Source organism: Gopherus evgoodei, chromosome 14, assembly GCF_007399415.2.
Source record: "Gopherus evgoodei ecotype Sinaloan lineage chromosome 14, rGopEvg1_v1.p, whole genome shotgun sequence".
Classification (NCBI taxonomy): domain Eukaryota; kingdom Metazoa; phylum Chordata; order Testudines; family Testudinidae; genus Gopherus; species Gopherus evgoodei.
The window spans coordinates 13543038-13559577 of NC_044335.1; the positions used below are offsets into that span (position 1 = coordinate 13543038).

Here is a 16540-nt window from a genome sequence, read left to right on the forward strand (position 1 = left end):
TGGAAATGATGAAGTTTGTTCCTGGAAAAAAAATGTCTGGAGTATTTTGATAAGATAGCACAGTGCTCAGCTGGTATACCTAGAAATGGGCAGGACTGAGGTGAAGGATAGAGACATTCTTCTGGGCTCTAGGATATCCATTTCCCCTGATAGTTGGTGCAATCTGGCATATTCCAATAGCAAAATATTTGCTCTTCATGGCATTTTTGTGAGACTAGGGATAAATCCTTTCTGGCATGGATAATTTGGCAGAATTCAGGAAGGGCATGTCCTCGTCAGAAGCAAGGAAATTGTGCCAACATTCCTTTTATCTTGATGGCAGAATTTTAACAAGGGGTTCATGAGAACCTCTGGCCTGTTCTCCAAGAGAAATTAATGGAAAGACAGGCCTACAACAGCTAAACTATAGCTTGTGTACTTCAGCTAGGAACAGTTAGACCTATCAAAGAGAGAGAGGTGAAGACCTCATTGTACTCACACCTTCCAGTTGAACTGAAGTCAGGCTCTTGTGTTTCAGCTAATAAACCAGAAGATCCGAGCGTGCAAAGAGCTGCAAACCAGCCAGAAATTTGTTGCTGTGTTGGAGTACATCTTAGCCATTGGGAACTACTTAAATGAAAAGGCTGGAAGAGAGATGGCTAAAGGATTTCAATTGTCTTCTTTGACCAAAGTGAATTAATACTTTTTCCTAGCATTGAAAACACTGTGTTACAGCGCATATTAACTAACATAATGTTAAACATGGTTTTCCTTTAGCGTGGGCAAGCACAGTTGGGTTTAAAAATGGGGTAACTAATTGTCATTAACCTCTGAGAGCTTATTAACAAGGCTGTAGTCTGCTGTCCCTTGATCCATAACCTCTTCAGGATCCCTTGACAAGGGGGCAGGGCCAACTCAGGGAGTGCAGCAGTTTAACAAGCCTGGGAGTTTAGAAAGCTCGAGTGAGAGTGCATAAGACAGAGTGAGCTAACAAGGTAAAGAAAGTTTGGCTGCTGAGTTCTTAGCCGCAGAGGAGGAGGCTAAGGGACTATAACCCAAGTACTAGATGGGTGCCAGAAAAGAATCACAGGAAGGAAGAAAGGGGGAAGGGAGAGAGAACTCTCCCCTTCCCATACATCTAACAAACATACTCTAAACTTAGGCCAATAACTCTCCCCAGCAAAAAAACCTGCAAAAGTAAAAATAATGCAGACAGAAGCTCAGCAGCAGAGTGGGGGCTATCTAGTTTATTGCCCTCAATTCAGCATGTACAATTACCTTCCTCAGAGGCTGGTGGCATAGGTGAATATACAGTACAAGCACCTCATGGCTCTCAGAGAGACAGTATGGGCTCTTGAGGCCAGAGTGGCTGCACTGGAGGAGCTAAGGGAGACAGACAGGTACGTAGAGGAGACTTTCAGGGACACAATTCAGGGACCACCTGCAGTCAGACAGCCTGTCAAAGATCCACAGGATCGGTTCTATGCCCATAGCTTTGTAATAGTCTCTAGGAGGAACCCCTTCAGTGTGCCAGACCTCCAAGGGTCTGACTCTTCCTGCACAGGCAACAGCTCAGCAAGCAGGTGCTTGGGGCAGCCAAGGGGAAGGGGCGGCAATTTGGCGATGGGTCCCTCGGTCCCTCTCGGAGGGAAGGACCTGCCGCTGAAGAAGAAAGCGGCGCAGTGGAACTGCCGCCGGTTGTGATTGCTGCTTTTTGTCGTTGTTGTTGTTTTTGTCGCTTGGGGTGGCAAAAACCCTGGAGCCGGTCCTGTGCACAGGGTAGGCCATGTGGACTTACTACCCCCTTAGTCTGAACCTCTGCAGCTGCAGCACTCTTGTTTCGCAGCCTCCATGGCTGCATTCTCTGAAGTGGCCCACATGCGGAGGCAGGAAGAGAGAGAGAACTGCGGGGTCTCAGTGTGTGGATGAGACAATGGTGCAGGGAGGAGGGTTTTAGGTTCATCAAGAACTGGGGAACCTTGAACCTTTTGGGAAAGAGGAAACCTATGCAGGAAGGATGGGCTCCACCTAAACCAAAATGCACCAGACTGCTGGCATGTAACATTACAAAGGTTCTAGAGGATTTTTTAAACTAAGGGCTATGGGAAAGCTGCCACGTGCGGCAGAGCTGTGTGAGGGCTGGGGGTGGTACCTGCAAAGGCAAAGGATTCAGTCCTCCCAGCACAGCTCACCAGGCTGTCCATTCTGATATATCCATTCTGGGCTGCTTAAAGCTGCTGGCCAATTTAGTGCCCAACTGGCTCCGCTAGGCACATTAACCCTATACAGCCATATCAATCCTATGCACTTGCCACACTTGCCATGGGACAACCATAATTTAGCCCTTAGTTTCAAACAATCTCTTAACTAACTTTTCTGTCACATCTTTCCCTGCCTCATCAAAATTTGCCAGCAGAAAATGTTGCCATTGAGCACAGTTCCTGTCCATACACCTGCTTCCTCACGCTACTTAGCAATAACGGAATCTGGTCTGATCCCAGAACTGAGAATTCAATTCATATTCTGTAGGATGCTTTGAACCTTGTAAGAATATTATCAGATTATGCCTCATCTGTAAATAGAAGAGAGGTGGTTTTTTTAAATTATTCGGATTTCTTTTCCCACAGGAGACTTTAGTGTGTGTGTGTGTGTAATTTATAATGCGAGTGACAGTTATGAGACAGTAATTTTTTTTATAAGTACTGTAATGCCACATCTTTTATAATGAAAAATATGTTCAAAATCATTTTCTGACACAAAGCATCTGCCCAGATTCTATTAAGGAACCTTACTGTCTATATGAACACCACATAATGCTTTTAAATGGGACCCAGGGCAGGAGTATATTTGGAGATGCAGAATCAATTGCAGTCAATTAAGATATCTTAAGTTTTAAAAAAGAAAAATGAGACATTGCAAAGGAACAATAAAGGACCTGAGAAAATGCAAAGTTAATTTTAAGCAGAAATGTATGTAGGTTGGCAGATTGAAAAGAGAAAGGTTTAATTCCATTGTATTTTCTATTCCTGTCAAATTTATCTAGGAGCTATCAACATCCCTGCTGTTCCAATTTTTTAAAAATGTCTAATAACCTAGACTGTCAATTTATTGCTGTATTCTATTTGTAGTTATCGCTGCTGCGGGGTAAGGAGAGGAAGATCACCTTGCTTCATGCCCTTGTGGAACAGATCATCTTACATGAGCCTGATTTGGCTAAATTTTCTCAGGAGTTGACAGAATTTGAAGCTGTTCCTGGTGGTAATAGAATAAAAAAAAAAAACCTTTTGCAAAAGTCCCCATCTTCACATTATGTGCATAATTTTTATTAACATTTTTTTCCTCCCTCCAATCTCCCACTCTGTTTCTTTCCAGCTTCCATCAAAGGTCTCCGTGCTGAAGTTGATGGTATGTAAATACGTTTTCTAAATTCACAGAAAGACTTTCATACATTGTGCAGTCACTCAAAACAGGTTTTCATTGCACTTATTTTGTAGTTTGTAAAGAGGTTCAAAATATTGAGGTAAGAGGTTGCCATGGCTATATATAAGCATCATGTTATCATGTGGAATTTTAAAAAGAAATATTTATGTGTCCATATGGTTTAGAAATGATCTATCAAAATATACTGTCTGATAATAGCAAAATCCATTAAGTTTGCCTTAAACTCAGATGTTAAGAGATACAGATGCTCTATCAAAATTACTTCTAGGAGAATCACAGAAGACATGCAGAAAAGCAAGGGAAAACTCAATATAGTTAAGTAATGAAGTTCAAGAAGCCATTTGAGCTAAACCAGTATCTTTAGTAAGTGTAAATGCACCACTACTGAAGCTGGTAGAAAGGAGCAAAACTGAGAGGTCAAATATAAGATAGCAGTTGAGAGGGTTTTGAAGGAATTTGGGGCTAGATGTAAAGGGTGTGAGGACCATTGAAGTGAATGGACTTTGGATTTGCCCCGGTAGAGCAACAAAGGCATAAAAAACAAATACAAATGTATTTCAATTTTATCAGAATCAGGACGTTTACAAATGTTTAATCTACTGTTTAAAAAGTGTGCTATGGATGATAATTGGAACTGTTGACCAAGAAGTCCATCTTCTATGCTAGGCAAAATGACAGAAGCACTGACTACAGGGGGAGCTGGTAGTGACCCCTATATTTAGATTCCCATTTTTATGAAGGATGGAGAAACTCTATGCTTTTCTCAGAGAAGCTTTATGCTTCTGTTTGCACCGAGCGTTTGATCGGGCATACACCCCCTGGGTTATTGAAGTGCCTTTTTAGCTCATCCCATGAAATTTCATTCAGATTTTGCTGAGCTATAAACTATTAAAAATCATTATTTCCCTTCTGTCACTTGCGTTCCTTGGGAGCATTTTGGCAGCCTGCCCAATTCACTGGCTATTCTAAGGCCAGGCTCATGCTGCCATGGCCAAATCTGCAACAACAGACACTGTGTACTTGGAACTACTAGGAGCTGCCAGATTATCTGTAGTGTTGGGGGATGGGAGAAAGAGAATTGGACTGGGCTCACCCATCAACTGAACCCATCACATGATGCATTCCCCTTCCCTCTAGCGGCCAGATGTAGCTCCCCAATTCCCAAGGTGGAGGGAGAAGAAAGAGAGATGGGTCAAACTCCTCACTCAACCAATCCCATACCCAGCCTGCAGCCCCAGGGGCCAGTCCTACCTCTTGGGGGCATCACATAAGGCAGAAGCTCCCCCAACTCCTGGAGTAGAGGAGAAACAGGGCTGGACTACATTCTTAATCAGCCCTCTGGAACTCAGTACCCAGATCTAGTGGTCCACCCCACCTCTGAGATAATAGCTTTCTCTTGCTGCCATCTACTGCAGTTAGTCCTATAGCTCAACTGGTAGCAGCCAGTGCTATGGATCTGAAGGTTCAAGTTTGTATGATTTTCTGTGAGGCCTAGCAGGCCTTTACACAACTTAATGAGTGTTTGTTACCGAAGTTCTTGAAATGTGTCAATTCCTCTCTGTTTTGTGATTAGTGTTAAAGAAAGAATTGGAAAATGTTATTCAGTACAGAAAGTTTATCAAGTCCAAGACTATCAAGACAACAACCCAAGAGTCTCAGTTCTACAAGGAACTAAAGGTAACATTTACAAGAACTTTATTTTAGACTGGAGATTGCTGATGAGTAATGTATTCTACTTGGTTAGGGCTCAATATAACCTGACTTTTCAGCTGACGCAGGGTGTAATAGGATACAAATTGATGGTTATGTCTCTGTGATAGCTACTTACTAGTGCTGGCTGGAAACCAACATTTCTGTTCCACAAAAATTCTTGAGATTTCAGAATCTGGTTTTGTTCTGATGCAGAACAAAAATGAGACCTTGTGAAAACTTTTTGCAAAAATACAGAGAATCATAGGATTGGAAGGGACCTCAAGAGGCCATCTAGTCCAGTCCCCTGCACTCATGGCAGGACTAAATATTAGATAGACCATCTCTGACAGGTGTTTGTCTAACCTGCTCTTAAAAGTCTTCAATGATGGAGATTCCACAACCTCCTTAGGCAATTTATTTGAGTGCTTAACCACCTTGACAGTTAGGAAGTTTTCCTAATGTCCAACATAAACCTCCTTTGCTGCAATTTAAGCCCATTGCTTCTTGTCCTATCATGAGAGAAGGAAGGGGAATAGCTGATAGGTTGGTGCCCAGGACACTCACCTGGGATGTGTTGAACCCAGATTCAAGGCCCTACTCCTAATCCAGCAGGGTAGGAGTTTGAACCTGAGTCTCCCACATTGCTGGTGAGTGTGGTAACCCCCTGACTATTGATTATGCTCACAGAGGGCTCTCTTTTCTGACTAGAAATTCCATCCTGGGCCTGAGAAACCTTCCCAAAACATTTTAGTTTTAATGAAGAGGCTTCACAGAGCTGCTACGTCCCTTCCCCATGCAGTTGGGTAGGGTGTGGTGGCAGAGCCCTCCTCCTCCCTCACAATGCACATAGTGTCAGAGCTGTTCTGGCACAGTAGAGAGTACACTACCCCAGGAATAGACTTGGCAGAGTTTACTCTGTCCCCAAACAGCAGGGAGACTGGCAGAGAGACTGATTTCCCACGCCACTGGCTTCTCCAGAAGCAATGTAATCACATGCTATCCCTTAGACTGGGCAGATTGGAATGTCATCTTTTAGTCATTGATGAGTACTAAGCTATTGTAATAATATACATGGTTTTAATAAGACTAATTTGAAGAGAACAGCTGTTAAGAAACATCCCCAGTTTTGAAATTTAGATTTCTGTAGCCTTATTTCCAGCAGGTAACTTGGATATAGGTACGTGCAACATAAGCCATGTGTTTTTGATGCACTAAATCCTGTATGGACAAGTGTTAGAATGCAACAACAGTGCATGCAGGTGCACATGCACAGTGGCTAATAAAGCTCAAAGACCCAACAATTTTTAATTTGCCTTTTTTACTTTCATTGTTTTTAATAGATTTAAGTCATCTCAGTGAACAAACTCCTGAGAGCTCTCAAATTCTGAAACTCTCTTATTGGCTTCATTAATCTGATATTTGTATGGAAATGCAGAAGATTGTGAGTAGGCTTATATTTTGCACATCTCACAGTCTTGGTGGCACATGGAAAATTTGACCTGCATTCTCTTTTTTGTTATCAGTAAATCATCTGACTGATGTCGAGTATTGCTTTCATATTGTATCCTTGTTGCTACTCAACACTGTGGGTTTTTTAAATTTATTACAGGATCTAATTCAGAAGTATGAAGGACATCTTTCCCAGTTGTCAAAAAGATGTGATGAAATGAAGAAGCTCTACGCTGACACACTGGTACATATTATATTAAAACATAGTTGAAAGAAATCTACATTTTTTAAAAGCTGTTTTCTAAAAATGCACAAACTTCCATAAATGGAGCTCACACATGTTTTAGATACACTTCCCTCAGTACATATAGATTTAGGTATAACTCTGGTAAGAAATACCATATCCCACATTGTGTATAGATCAGTGGCAGAATGATTTGAATAAGCATTTGCCATTTCTTTTTTCTGAGGGTTTATAGCCTGAGTTTCACTGGCGCTATGCACCTCCAGCTACTATTGATGACAACAGGAAATGCAGGTGCTCACCTTCAAAATTCAAACCATTATTATATAACAAACAGGGCTCATGGTAAACAAAATGAATACATATTTAGCACTTGCATTGACTTTTCATCTTCAAGGTCTTTCCAAAATTTAAGTCATAACACTCACATGAAGTACATCAGGCTGTTATCCCAATTGTCCAGGAGAAGAAACTGACGCAAAAACTCTAAAGCTTTGTCCACAATGACATTAAAAAAAATCTCCTGGCATCGTAGTATCACTGGCTCAGCGCCACTGGCTGTAGCAATAGTGGTGTTATGCTGGAGGTTATTTCAATGGCTGCCTGAAAACATCTTTGATCTGTGAGCTATCACAGATCTCACAAGCTGAGCATGCCAGGTGCCTTTCATTCAGGTGAAATGAGGAAGCAATTAAATGCCCTTTTCTTAGTGATAGCTGAAACAATAGAAGCCACAATCCAAGGCACTAGACTGCATGCAAGCCGAGGACAGAGGCAGGACTGTGTGGGCCCAGAGGGTTCCCTGGGACTGATAGTTGCAGGGGTGTGTGTGTGTGTAGTGAGAGAGAGGAAGCCAAGAGAACATGAGAGAAGCAGGCGATGTGTCCTGAGAGGGAGTAGAGATGGAGCTTCTTGGGCATAGGACTGGCTGGAAATCAAGCTTGCACCTGGGTCTTCTACCTAAGTTTTCCAGGTCCATGCCTTACCCAGCATGACATACACCTCCTTGAATTGAAAAACCCAAGTTTTGGTTGGAAAACAGATATTTTGACACATTCCATTTTTGCAAAAGCATTCAAAGGAATTTGGTTTTGTTCCAGTGCCAAAGGAAAACAAATTTTGAAACCTGGCAAATTGCTGCAAAACAGAATTGTCTTGCAGCCAGTCTACCCATGAAGCTGCACCATGTCACCCGGTCCAACTGCTGCTGGATGTGGACTGCTGCTCTGTAGCCCCACCATCAGGATTTACACTATACACATGCACCAATAAGCCATCATCCCCTATAGGAACTCTTTGTCCCCCTTTCACAGGAGACCCACAGGTTTCAAGCTGTCTTGTGGACAGAAGGTGCCTCAGGATTTGGTTTTATAATTATATTTCAATATTGCGATTTTTGGCTTAAATTCCTCAAACAGAAGGAAAGGCGTGCTCTTTTCTAGAGGGTTCTGTTCTGGAACATGGGTTTATAGGACATGGTCTAGAGCAAGCAGACAACTGTGTGTGTTTGCATGAATCCTATCCTATCCTATAAACTGCACCCGTAGGCAATAGTACAGGGGATACATGTTCTGGAAATACCTTGCAAGTGCCAATAAAATAGACCCCCATAGGTCTATCTTTACTGCTTTCATAAGTAGAAATGAAATAATAATGACCTTAGCACATAGCATTTCTGTGGTATTATGATAAACTGGGGATAATTGCCCATGGGGTAGCTGTGGGCTGTCAACTGCTCCCAGATGGCTCTTAGCCCTAGGAAATGCCTCACTCATTATTGCTTAAATAATGGTACACCCCTGGTGTGTTGAGAAAGGCCTGGCAAAGACCAAAGGCTTCCAGCTCCCAAGAGGTGCAGTTAGGAGCACAGTGTTAAAACTGCTGAGCCGATACCAACCAATATTGTTTTGGGTGGTCCATCTCCTTTTCTCTAGATGGTAGACCCATGGTCGCAAATAGGAATCTGATTATTGGAATGATAAATTAGAGAGAGAGAGGAAATTGTTAATCAATTGAACAAGTAATATCTCCTTATTCAGATCATTCATTCTGTTTCAGTTGCAGCTTGTAATACTACTAGAATATGATTCAGTCTTGGGAGGACTGTTGCTCTCAGTTATAGACAAGATAAAGCCTTGAAGAATCACAAAATGCCTTTTAAAACTTCTCTTATTGTGAACCTTTTGAGCAAGTTCTATGATTTCTTCTGATCTGTTAGAAAAGCCATTTCTAGCACTATAGGGTCTTAACTTATTGATGACATTGAGGAACTGCCCTTGAAAATGATGGCAAACCTCCTTAATTAAACCCCAGTAAATGATTTAAAGTTAAGAACCATCATATGCCCTAAAACCAGAGAACTGATATAGGGTTGTAGTTGATCTGAGCCTTGAATCCCATCCCTAGCTCTGGATTTTTATAGGCTGGCTGCTTTGACTTGTTTTCTAATAGTTTGCACATTGTGTGGATTATCTCTAGAGATAGTCAAAATTCTTCCCCTCCCCTTTTTTTTGGGTGGAATTTGCGTTTTTAATTAAATGAAATTCTTCTAAGGGTATGTCTACACTGCCCGCCGGATCGATGGATAGCGATCGATCCAGCGGGGGTCGATTTATCGCGTCTAGTCTAGATGCAATAAATTGACCCCTGAGTGCTTTCCTGTTGACTCCTGTACTCCACCGCTGTGAGAGGTGCAGGAAGAGTTGACGGGGGAGTGGCAGCAGTCGACTCATCGCAGTGAAGACACTGCGGTGAGTAGGTCTATGTATGTTGACTTCAGCTACTCTATTCATGTAGTTGAAGTTGCATAACTTAGATTGACCCCCTCACCCCCAGTCTATACCAGGCCTCAGTGTCTGCTTTCCACAGAATTTTTTTAATTTTTTATTTTTCATTAGAAAACAAATGCCTGAAAACAGAAATATTTGGGTCAAAGCAGAAATGTCTCCATTTTCTTCTGTGCACCAGGACTACGCCTCCTGTGATGAACCAGGTCCAGCAGCTCCCAGGATGTGCTGCTAGAGAATATGGTACATTGCAGGAGATGCAGTCTGACCAGGGTGCTGGGGCTATAGAAGACAATGGGAGCATGGGGAGAGCTATGTGAAGATTAAGATTATTATTATTATTTATTTTTAAGTTTGCTAGCAGCTAAAAAAAATGAAGAAAAATTTTGGTTCTGGTCTAACTGAAACTGATTTTTTTCAGGATTTCTGGTGTCTCAAAATAAAAAAGTTTCAAGTTGAGCTAACTGTGTCAAACTAGTTGTGTTTTTGTTTTAACGAAAGGAAATTAAGGGCTAGAGAAAGAAAACAAAGGACGAGATAATGACACTCCTGCTTCTACTCAGTACCCCAGTGGTTAGGGAACTGATGTGGGAGACCCAGGTTTGAATTCGCACTCTGGAGCAGGTATTTGAACCCTTTCTCCCAGGAGAGTACCCTCACAACCAGACATTAGCGTTTGTGTCCATCAATCTCTCTTGCTGAAGCTATTCTGTTTATTGCAAATAGTTAAATGTTAATTAGAGCAGGGACTGAAATCCAGTTCTGCCACCAACCTAGGTAAGTGCCCTAACCACATGGCTGTGGAGCAGTGGTGCAGCCCACAGGCCACATGTGGCCCATGAGGGTAAGCTGATTGTGAGCTGTTAGACATTTTGCTGACGTTGACCATCCGCAGGCATGGCCCCCCGCAGCTCCCAGTGGCTGTGGTTCACTGTTCCCGGCCAATGGGAGCTGCGGCGGGCTGGGCCTGTGGATGGTCAATAACAGCAACATGTTTCGTGGCCCACAGTCAGCTTACCCTCATGGGCCACATGTGGCCTGCGGGCTGCAGGTTGCCCACCACTGCTATAGAGTCATTCTCTGCCTCATTGTCCTTCACAGTGATTATTCAAGCATTTTACACAAAATAGAACAGTTTCAGCAAGAGTCATTGAGAACTTTGCTGTTTTTATTTGAGCTGGTTGAAGTGATTTGAATTTTGAAATTTATGATGAAATTTCATAATTTGAAAAAATAATCAGAAAACTGTAGATAAGACTTTCAGTTATTCTTCTATTTTTACCAAATCTACAGCTAGTCAATTTTTAAAAGTTTTTTTTTCAAATAAAAAATAAGATAAGATTTCCTTTTTTCGCCATTCCCCCCCTCTTTTTATGAACAGCTCTATTTTTTGTGGATTCACTAATTGATTTAATTAAAATATAGAATTAAAAATAGTCTTAACATTTAATGTGGTTATTGCGTAATCTGTTAAATTGCTATCCCTGGAACACAAAGTTCTACATTTAGCCAAATCGTCGGCAACAGCTGTATAATTTTAGCCACACTGCCCCCTGTGTATGTCTCAGTTGGGACATGAAAAAATCAGCGGGATGGATAACTCAGTTTCCGTGGTTATTTAATCTCTTTTCCCTCAGTTGTCACTATGGTCCAGTGATCAGTTCTGATGATTTGTGGATGGACCTGGAATTTTGGTGATGTATGAATTGAAACCACAGAATAATACTAAATTAAGGGGAAGGATAATCTTGAGCTAACTGCAATGTATTAAGACATGGGAGATCCGGATTCAGTTACCAGCTCTGCCAAAGATTATCACCTTGGGCAAGTCATTTAATCTTTCCGGGCTTGATCCTACACCATTAAAGTCAATGGAAGTTTTAGGATGAAGCCCTTTGTTCTGTATTACCCATCTGTAAAACTGGGGTAATTATACTTCCATTCTCTAACTTGTCATGTTAGATTTTAAGCTCTTTGTGGCAGGGACCACCTGTTATTGTATATTTACATAATGTCTGGTGGAAGGGAGCCCCGGTCTCAACTGTGGCTTTTAGATGTTCCTGTAATCATAATACCAATAATAATGAATGCATTTAATCTTGGGCACTGATCATGAAAATCTAAGATGCTGTTCAAGCTACGTGGATAATGTTAAATATTTAGTATTTTTTCTCTTTCAAATTCACAGGTAAAATTTGGGGAATCACCAGATCAAGACTCTCAAGAGCTATTTGGCTGGATTTCTGCATTCATTAGGGAATTCAGGAAGGTCTCTGCAGACATTATGTCATAAAGTCACCAATATAATGTTAAAGGAAAATAACTTTTTCTTAAATTTTGTGCCATGGAACTGAGAGCTTTTGGGGGTACTTAGATGGCATATAGAAATTGTACTTGCTCTCTGAGCAGGGTTGAATTTTGCTCTGTGTGGTATAGTTAAAGTAGATACTATACACTTACAAGGTTTTAAAATTTGACCTTCAAAATCCCAGATTATCTATGTGAATCTTCCTGGTTTTGTTTCTAATTTTCTTACCAATGCATCTATTTTGGGGGCCAAAAATATTTTATCCACTGAAATGTCTGTACACTGTGAGGGGAAAAATCTCAGCATATTATAAATTCTCTTTTTAATACTTTTCTTTGATACCCAGTCTTTTGAGTGAATTTTATGAAGTCCTCCCGAGGAAAGAATAACTGTGTGGTGTTCTAATTTTTTACTCTACTTACTGTAATTTTACTAAATAATGTATCATCTGCTTTGTAATGAAATGTGGACTCTTTACCCACAGAGGAAAACGTTTAGCAAAAATTCATGTTCATCTGCATCTATTACAGCCTTGCAACTAAGAATGAATAATGAGAAGAGTGTAAGGCTGCATAATTTTTTTTTTTTTTTTTTTTACAAAGCAGTACAATAAAATTGTGCTTTTTTCATGACTAATGTTGTAGATTCAGGTGACATGCTATTGGAGTGACTGACGATCTGAGATTTTAGTTGTGTTGACAGGCAGGGTACAACATCAGAAAAGCAGAATGAAAACTTGTCATGAGGCATCTAAGTAACGGATCCTGGGGAAGATCATCCATGATTTTCAACATGAAAAGCACTTTGGGTGCATTATTTGGGAAAACTACGGTTTTGAATTTGAATAATTAGCAGAAGCTCAACAAATTACAGAAGGGAAAAAAAGTCTGTAACTGTAATAAAATCTTTGTCTTGCATATTGTAACCTTGAAAGGAGAATAGTGGTACAAGCCCTTTATTGATTAGCCATTTTGTCTACTGATGCTGAAAGCAATGTTGATCGAGAGGACTATGTTTCTCAACTTATTTTAGATCTAAATGTCCAGCCCTGGAAGATGCTACTTATCTCTAGTGAAGTGCTGAATTTGACTTCCGCATCTAAGGCACTTACAGCCTGCAAACACACACTTGCTTAGCTTTTGGCATGTCATTTGTTCTTTTGAAGACCTATTGCCTGGGACTACTCATGCTTAAAGTTAAGAACAGGCAAAAGGATTTTCAGGAGATGGGGATTAACAGGTTTGAAACACTCTGTCCCCCACAAGGAAAAGGAACATGACCCTAGGGAAAAAAAATCTACAAACATATGTGCTACATTTTACTCAGATCAGCATTAGGGCACCACAGTTAGGTTGATGTTGGAGTCAGTGGGACTTAAGTATGTTGCTTAAATGCATTGCTAAATTGTTTCCTCTACATAAGGCAATCCCTTGTCATTTTTATGCATCTCCATTATTATTGTCCACATATTCTATAATCAAAAATATGCAGTTATTACAGCCACATGGTTTGCTGTGGATCATTACATTCCCAAATCTGAATCGTCTTCATTTATATGTGAATCAGGTAAAATAACCCTGCATACAATTGCCATTTCCATGGTATCCAGATCCCTGTGTTCCTGAACAGCATCCGTGATGGTAATGATAATTTTCATGTTTTTCTTCCATTAAGTTAGCAAATAGTTTTCTTTTTGAGAGATGCTTCCTCCCCACCCCCATAGCCATTTTTGTTAGAAATAATAACAGCTTTCATTTTCTTGTGGCTCAGTTGACATGGTCTCTTCCCATTAGAAAAAATCATACTCTGTAGTCAATATCTACATCTTTGTGTGAATATCCTAGAGCATTAATTTAAAAACAATAATATCCAAGTACTTCATTGGCAAGGTGTTCTAGCCCCCATCGAGGGAATGAAGCTTTTTCCTGAGTGGAATCTGATATGAAGACGTTTCGGCTTTCTCTAATAGGCTACTACATCAGTGGCCAGGAGTTTCAGAGCTCCCCCTAATTTAACTTCAGAAATCCCTTCCTCCTCTACTGCTGCCTTTATTGACTTTGCATCTCTCTGAGAGTTTTCTAATGTCTGCTGAAGTCAAAAGTATTCCAATAATTTAATATTTACTTGTAAAGATAAAGAACTGCCACATCCGTGCCCTCATTTGCTTTTCTGATGACATACTGATCTAGGGCTACGTCTACACTACAGGATAAATTCGAATTAGCTTAAACCGATTTTATAAAACATATTATAAAGTCGATTGTGCGCTTCCACACTAGGCACATTAATTCGGCGGTGTGCGTCCATGGTCCGAGGCTAGCGTCGATTTCTGGAGCGGTGCACTGTGGGTAGCTACTGTAAAATAATGAGGCCAATAACGTCGATTTGCGTCCACACTAACCCTAATCTGATATAGTAATATCGATTTGAGCGTTACTCCTCTCGTTTTGTAGGAGTACAGAAATCGATTTAAAGAGCCCTTTAAATCGATATAAAGAGCAGTGTAGTGTGGACGGTTTAACAGCGTAGTGTAGACCAGGCCCTGGTTAGGCATTCTTGGCTATTTTGAGCATTTCTAAGTCTTAAGGACTCCTAATCTTTGAGCTCCTAGAAGATGACTTCCATAAGATTCTGAAAGTCCATTCCTGCCAATCCTTATTCATGAAAGTAGTCCTCTTTCATGTGACCCCTTTTATACAAACATGTCACCAATGGCAGGAAATGCAGACTGCTTCTTGCTAACAAAACTAGAAATGTTGCCCTGCAAATATATAGTGTAAATAAAATTACAATATGAGTTATGAACGTTCTTAGATTGTTCTGAGAATAACACCTTAATACTCAGAAATGTATGCTAGCCTTTTAGTTTGACTTACTACAATTCAAATATAAATGCAAAGTGTGGCAGAAGGGAAATTATATCAAAGAGAATCAAACCATAGGACCTCTAAAAGAGCGCATACTGTGCCCTTGCTGTAGAGCATAAAGAGGCTGGTGAGTATTCCTAGAAAATGCCTATTTCCTTATGCCAAAAGTCACTGCTGCCGATTCCTCAGCAGAACCACAAATCAACTTCAAGCGGCTCACTTAAAAAAAGAATATGTCAGCAAAAAATCCAATTCAGGTGCTGATTCTGCTTAGTGCTGAGTGGCATAAATTCAAATGGTGAAATTCGGGGTGAAATCCTACCCCACTGAAGTCAATGAAAGTTTTACCACTGACTTCAATGGGACCAAGATTGATCATAAGTTAATTTCCTAACTGCCAGAATGCTTACCAGTAATAAAAAGCTCTATTGCCAAAAGTTCTGTTGATCAAATAAATTCACACTTCCATTCTTTCATTATTACTGGCTGTTGTATACTGTAATTAGAACCAGCCATTATACTATGAAGCTGAATAGTCTATTTTGTTCACAGAACTTCTAACAAACAAGGAGACCCTTCTTGGAAATCCCTTCCTACTCCTGCACCATAGCTCTTACTCACAGTTGTGTGGCCCATGTGTGTGAAAGAGTTTGCAGCACTGACCCGAGCAGTGTACTTTGAAAACAGTTACATTAATGTAGCTGACACGACATAAATATGCTCTAGGAACATTACTGCACCTCTTTTTGAAGCAAAATGAAATGAAATGACTGGAGTTGTACTCTGAATAACCATACTGTAATTGAAAATACCTCTGCTGATGTCTTTCATTTATACCTTACACTTACAGGGTGAAATGCCTGCCCTCTGCAGGGTTGTAAGAAGGCCTTGGGGTGAATTTCACCTATGAATTTGATTTCAATAAAGAACAGTCAGCAATAATTAAGTTATGAAAAACTCCCACAAGGTAGTAAACCTGGCTTTACAAGCATTTTTACAACTGGGGCAAATGCGACACACAAAGACTAATGTCCAGATTTCCAAATTTGTGCATGCAATATGGGCTCTCTGCATGTGTATAGTTATGTGAAAATCTGGGACTAAGTGACTGACTTAAGGATATACAGCTAGCAAGGAGCGGAGCTGGGAAAAGAATCTAGGAATTCTGATTTCCAATCCCAAGCATTAACTTCTTGATGATCATCCCCTACTTTTGATTGGGTTTATTGGTTATTTCAGTTGTTTTCCATCTTTATATCACACAGTACATTAACACACTGCTTAAAAAACTCACTTAAAATAAAATAAAAAATGCATAGGATAAAATATAAGGCCCAGCTTGACAAAGTCCTGGCTAGAATGAATTAGTTGGGTTGGTCCTGCTTTGAGCAGGGGGTTGTACTAGATAACCTCGTGAGGTCTCTTCCAACCCTAATCTTCTATGATTCTATGATTAAATATTGCAATGCTTACTCAGGCAAAACTCTCTGTGTAGCTAATTTAAATTTTGTCTAAGAAAAGACTTCAGACTTAGCACAGAAAACACAAAAGTGATTTAAAATAGAAATTTGTTTGACTCTTCAATGGTTCTTCAAAACATTAACTTCAGTCATCTAGTAACAGTCTGTCATTAATGCTGAAATGGAACTTTGTTATTTCGAGCCTTGCCATTTAAAACAACCTGACGGCTTACTTTGTTGTCAGGAATTAAGCTGATTAAGAATATTAAAAACAAACAATCCCTTTTTTATTATGGATGTCATGATCTTGCCCT

At 40.4% G+C, this 16540-nt stretch overlaps 1 protein-coding gene across 2 annotated transcripts in view; it reads left to right on the forward strand.

Annotated features, from left to right (window-relative positions):
- The window catches only part of LOC115635286 (formin-I-like), a 57402-nt gene extending 44938 nt beyond the window's left edge, over positions 1-12464 (forward strand). Inside the window, exons 12-17 of one of the 2 annotated variants that reach the window (XM_030533743.1) lie at positions 518-670; positions 3108-3237; positions 3352-3384; positions 4994-5097; positions 6722-6805; positions 11780-12464. In XM_030533743.1, coding sequence (XP_030389603.1) covers positions 518-670; positions 3108-3237; positions 3352-3384; positions 4994-5097; positions 6722-6805; positions 11780-11884 — 609 coding nt within the window. In that variant the 3' untranslated portion in view covers positions 11885-12464. The remainder of the gene's footprint in view (positions 1-517; positions 671-3107; positions 3238-3351; positions 3385-4993; positions 5098-6721; positions 6806-11779) is intronic. The other variant, XM_030533744.1, reaches the window with a different exon arrangement.
- The last annotated feature ends 4076 nt before the right edge of the window (positions 12465-16540 follow it).